The 4,607-nt window shown below is 49.9% G+C and overlaps 1 protein-coding gene across 1 annotated transcript in view; it reads right to left on the reverse strand.

Annotated features, from left to right (window-relative positions):
• Positions 1 to 1,064: 1,064 nt before the first annotated feature.
• The window catches only part of CSNK1E (casein kinase 1, epsilon), a 17,655-nt gene continuing 14,112 nt past the window's right edge, over positions 1,065 to 4,607 (reverse strand). Inside the window, exons 6-10 of the mRNA XM_009332648.1 lie at positions 3,090 to 3,238; positions 2,375 to 2,567; positions 2,132 to 2,271; positions 1,681 to 1,746; positions 1,065 to 1,129 (exon numbers count right to left, since the gene is read on the reverse strand). Of these exons, the coding sequence (XP_009330923.1) occupies positions 1,714 to 1,746; positions 2,132 to 2,271; positions 2,375 to 2,567; positions 3,090 to 3,238 (515 nt within the window). The 3' untranslated portion in view covers positions 1,065 to 1,129; positions 1,681 to 1,713. The remainder of the gene's footprint in view (positions 1,130 to 1,680; positions 1,747 to 2,131; positions 2,272 to 2,374; positions 2,568 to 3,089; positions 3,239 to 4,607) is intronic.

Consider the following 4,607-nt stretch of genomic DNA (forward strand, 5'->3'; position numbering starts at 1 on the left):
AATTATATGAAAAAAAAGGGAGGGGGGGGGGGGGGGGGGGGAGACGGGTGGGAGAGGGCAGGAAGGGGTTGTGCATGTATGGTGGATCTTACTCGGGGTTGCATGAGGGAAGGAGAGAGCAAGAGCCATCGCTCCGAAAGAACACCAAACTCCAGTTTCTGTGCGCCCCTCTCTTCTCCTCAAGTCCCACACTCTCTCCGCAGGAATTAAAACAAGTTTTAATTAAAAAAAAATAAAATAGAAAAACACGCACAGCCAGACGAAAAAAAACCCCGCTGCAGGGATGGGAAGTGAGTTCTCATCTCCCTGTATTTCAGCTCCAGCCTTCCCATCCTCCATGGAACCAGGTGCCTCTCCATAGAGATCCCTCGGCGCATGAGGACCGCTCGGATCAGGGAAGTCTGGCACTTCTCCCGACAGCCGAAAAAAAACCCGCAGAGAAGCCACCCGAGGAAAGGAAGCCCGAGTTGATGATTATGCTGTTGCCACAATCCCCCTCACAGCTTAAAATTCGTTTAATGCTTGAGAAAATAAATTCTATTATAATAATAAAAATCAGACTTCTACCATCACGTGTGGCTGGAATCTGATACCCTCCTGGCCCACAAGGCTCCTGGAAAAAAACAAAAAGCAAAAAACAAACGAAAACCCAACCCCCCCACCATCCCCTGCCCTCAGAAAAAAAGGAGAGCAAAGTTAAAATTTATATGGCTAGAAACCATATGATTTGAAAATTTAAAAAAAAAAAAAAAACACCCACAAAAAAAAGCAGAAGATATCCAAGAAGAAGGAAAAAAAGAGAGAAACCAAAACCAGGAGCAGAGAGTCAGGAAAGGGAGCTGGGGGTAGCCAGTGGGGACAGCGGTAGGGCCGGGGTGGGACTGGGGGGGCAGCGGAGGTGTTCCCGCACGGCTCCCGCGTTGTCAGCTTCTCGGAGGCGCTCGCGCTGGGGAACGCAGGCGGCCCTCTCGGAAACGGCTCACACCAGCGCAGGGGCACAGCTCGACTCCTCGTCGTTGGCAAAAAGAAATTCTGTCGGGGTTTTTTTTTTGTTGTTTTTTGTCTTTTTTTAGTTTTTTGTTTGTTTTTTGCGTTTTTTGTTTTTTAAAAGAAAAATACAGTGAAGACACTAGAAAGAGAGGGGAAAAAAAAAAGAAAAAAAAAGAGAAAAAGGGAATAGTAGGTTAGAATAAAAGGCTCTTCCCAGCACTTCAAATGCCAACTGGAGTGTAACAAATCAAATCGGCCCTTTCTTCTACACTCCTGCCACCCCTCGGAGTTACCTTGTCCAGCTACTGTTGTTTCCTCTACAAGAGGCACTCGCTAGTTACGCAAAGTCTCGCACACTTGATTACGTGCTCAGCACTCTCCTGCCCAACACTATCACACTGCCAGAAAAGCATTCATTAGGAACTAACAAAATGGCTCCCTGGCCCAGCACCTTCCTCACCCTCCCTACCCTCCTGGAGCAATGGAAGCTACCTTCACAGCCAAGATAATCCATCCCCCAAGGTTTTGGCAGCCAACCTTACTCTTCCCTCTGAAGTGAAAAACCATCTCAAAGTAAGGCGAAGGGAAAGGAAATGTACCAATCCCCCACAGCAACATCAAAGCCTTAACCTAATCCCTAATGCCAGCAATTCCCTCCTTGGGCAATCCCAGGCATGAGGACAGGCTCACCTAAGCAAACACTGGTCCAGTGGCAATTGCTCCTCACTTCCCAAGGTGATCAAATGGCACACTTGTCTACAAGAGAAAAAGAATAGGTAAGGGATGGAGAGGAAGGATACCAAAACAGAGGCTGCGCGTTTCTTTCAGGATATCCTCCCTCCCAAGAGTTTACTGTTCCACTTCTCCAAACCACTGCGGTCTGGAAGACAACCGGATGAAGGCTTACTCAGAGCAAAGCAGAGCTAAGAGACAGTACTGAGCATGGCCTCCAGAAAACATGTAACTGAAGAGCCAAGGTGTAACCTGGTACCACTCCCCTTGCCACACTGTAGAAGCTTCAGGCACATGGCAGCAGATCAGGTAAAAAACACTCCAGCAGATCAGGTAAAAACCGCTGTGGGGCCCTTAGTCCTTCTGGGACATGCAGGCCAAGGCCACAAACATCGCGGCAGGGACTCACCTGTGATGCTGAAATCCGTGACACTTCTTGCCGCCCTGTGAGGTCAGATGAGGAGACGTTGGCAGGAGCTCCTCGGTGTAACCTCATGCTGACCTTCCGCTCCCTGTCCACTCTTGAGATTGCTCTGGGAGACGTGTTTCCTGTCGGTGCAGAGAAACGCGAGACAAGAACATCAGTCAATCCTTTCCATTTCCAGCCAGTAACAGGGGTGGCACCCTCCCCCAGCTCTCCCACCCCACTCACCGGACTGTTGGATTCGGGAGGTGGGGGTGGAGGCCATGGGCTCAGTGACATTGCGAAGACGGTTGGCAGTGGCTCCAGCAGGCGGGCCAGGGGGCAGCGCTCGCGTGGCTGCCCCCCGGAGTTGCCCCATCCTCTCTTCTCGCTCATGCTCTCGCCGCTCCCGATCCATATCCTCAGGGTTCCGGGCTGCTCCCTGAGGAGGACAGAAACCCCCACGCCACGCACGGCTGTCAGGCAGGAGAGACAGCAGCAGCACCGGACAGAAAACACACACGTGCTCCATCACACCAAGAAAGCAGAGCTCCATCCCCAAAACACATTCTCCCCCCCCGCCCCCATCTTCCACTCCACCCAGAGAGGGCCTCCTTCCCTGTTTCTTCATGGAAGAGAATAAACCATATGGTACTACAGCTGTTATTGCAATCCACGTCTTTGTCCCATCTCCAAATATAGTTCTCGCCTGAAAAATTATCTCTACCTACCTATAGATCTATTGACACACATGCTCTATCAGACACACTCACTAATACAACAGTAGCTATACCCCCCAGTTTGCACCACCAAACAATTCTGCCTCTTGACTCTACCTGTTCCCCTTTCTCAAATTGCTCACCAGGGGTAAGTACAAATGACAGGCAGTTTCCAACTTTCCTCCCCCATCTCCATGATACAAATCAACCTCTGGCCCTCCAGCCCTCTCCCCACACACACTCACAAATTTAAGCATGTTCCAGTCAAAGACGTAGTCATAGGAGAAGCCTTGGCGGTGGAAGAGGTTGCGGAAGAGCTGCCGCAGGTACGAGTAGTCAGGTTTGTCGTCAAACCTCAGTGAGCGGCAGAAGTTGAGGTATGTCGAGAACTCAGCTAGGGGGAGCAGAGAACAGCTGGCTGTTGAACACCATCCAACTCCCCTGGTCCCACCACGGAGCCGCCACAGCCTTTCAGCAGCAGTGTGCTGGACCAGGACAGCACAAACAGAGAGTTGTGTAACAAAAACAGAGCCTGCCGGTTACAGTGCAGAATAGGTGGAGGTGAGCTTTGGGAAGCTCAGCTCAAACCAGAGGTCCTCCTAGTTCAGTAGCCTGTCTTAAGCAGTGGCCAAAAGTAGACAGCTACAGAGGTGAGAGACTGGGGCAAGCATGTCTGACACTTTCATTGGCATTACCCCAGCTTCTACCTACTTTCAGCTCAGGGAACTTCCTGATCTGGATGTGGTTTCCAAATTTAGCAACCCTCAGTGGATCTCTCTTCCATATAGTTGTCCAATTTCTCCTTGAACTCCTGTAAGCTTTAAGTATCCACAACATCTTCTGGGAAGGAGTTCTACAGGTCTACTACTGGCTCTGTGAAGAACCACATTGTTTTGAAGCTAGCAGGAACCAGCTTTGTTCCTCTTCCAATGCAATAACTGGGGCCACCAAATAATCAGCTCCCATCCAAACTTCTGGAGGCACAGCGGGAGTGTAGACTTGCATCATCTCCCTAATGACCTCTTTTCCAAGTTCCAGCAAACTCATTGCTTATATAGAAATCACCTTGCCTCTGATCACCCTTTTGGCCCTTTCCTGGGCCTTTTTCCAGTTCTACCGCATCCCTTCTGAAATAGTGGGATGGACCAGAGCTGCACAGCGCATGCAAGGTGTGAGTGGGCCATGGGTTTATGCACACTGTTTGGGCTTCTATTCTTTCCTAGTAATTCCAAACACCTGATCCACTTTCCTCAGTAGCCACTAAGCACAGAGTTGATGCTTTCACAGAACCATCTATTTTAACTGCAACAGCTCAGTGGTGAGTGGCACTGGTCAGCTCAGAGCCTACTATTCTGCATATGACATGAGGACCAAGCCTTCTCTCTCCTCTCACATATGTAACTCCACGTTTACGTACAAAGAACTGCATTTGCCACTTCATTGCCTGGTTATTTCTGGGGTTCATCACAGTTGGCCCTCATTCTCATTACCCAGTCAAAACTCAGGATCATCAGCACACCTTCTCACCTCACTGCTCACCCCCCTCCCAGACTGTTTCTGAGGTCCTAAAGATCGCTCTCAGCACTCTCTTGCCCTTAGTAACACAAGGCTTGACCCTCCACAAAAACATGTTTCCCACTTCTGAACCAGAACAGTATCACCACCAGTTTCTTATCCTTCTCATCACTGGTGTCAGCAGCACATCCTGGTCTGGGGGTACTGGACATCACCCTTCAGGACTCAAGACTCCATGGAGTTTCAGC

The sequence above is a fragment of the Pygoscelis adeliae genome, unplaced genomic scaffold (genome assembly GCF_000699105.1).
Source record: "Pygoscelis adeliae isolate BGI_AS28 unplaced genomic scaffold, ASM69910v1 Scaffold399, whole genome shotgun sequence".
Classification (NCBI taxonomy): Eukaryota; Metazoa; Chordata; class Aves; order Sphenisciformes; family Spheniscidae; genus Pygoscelis; species Pygoscelis adeliae.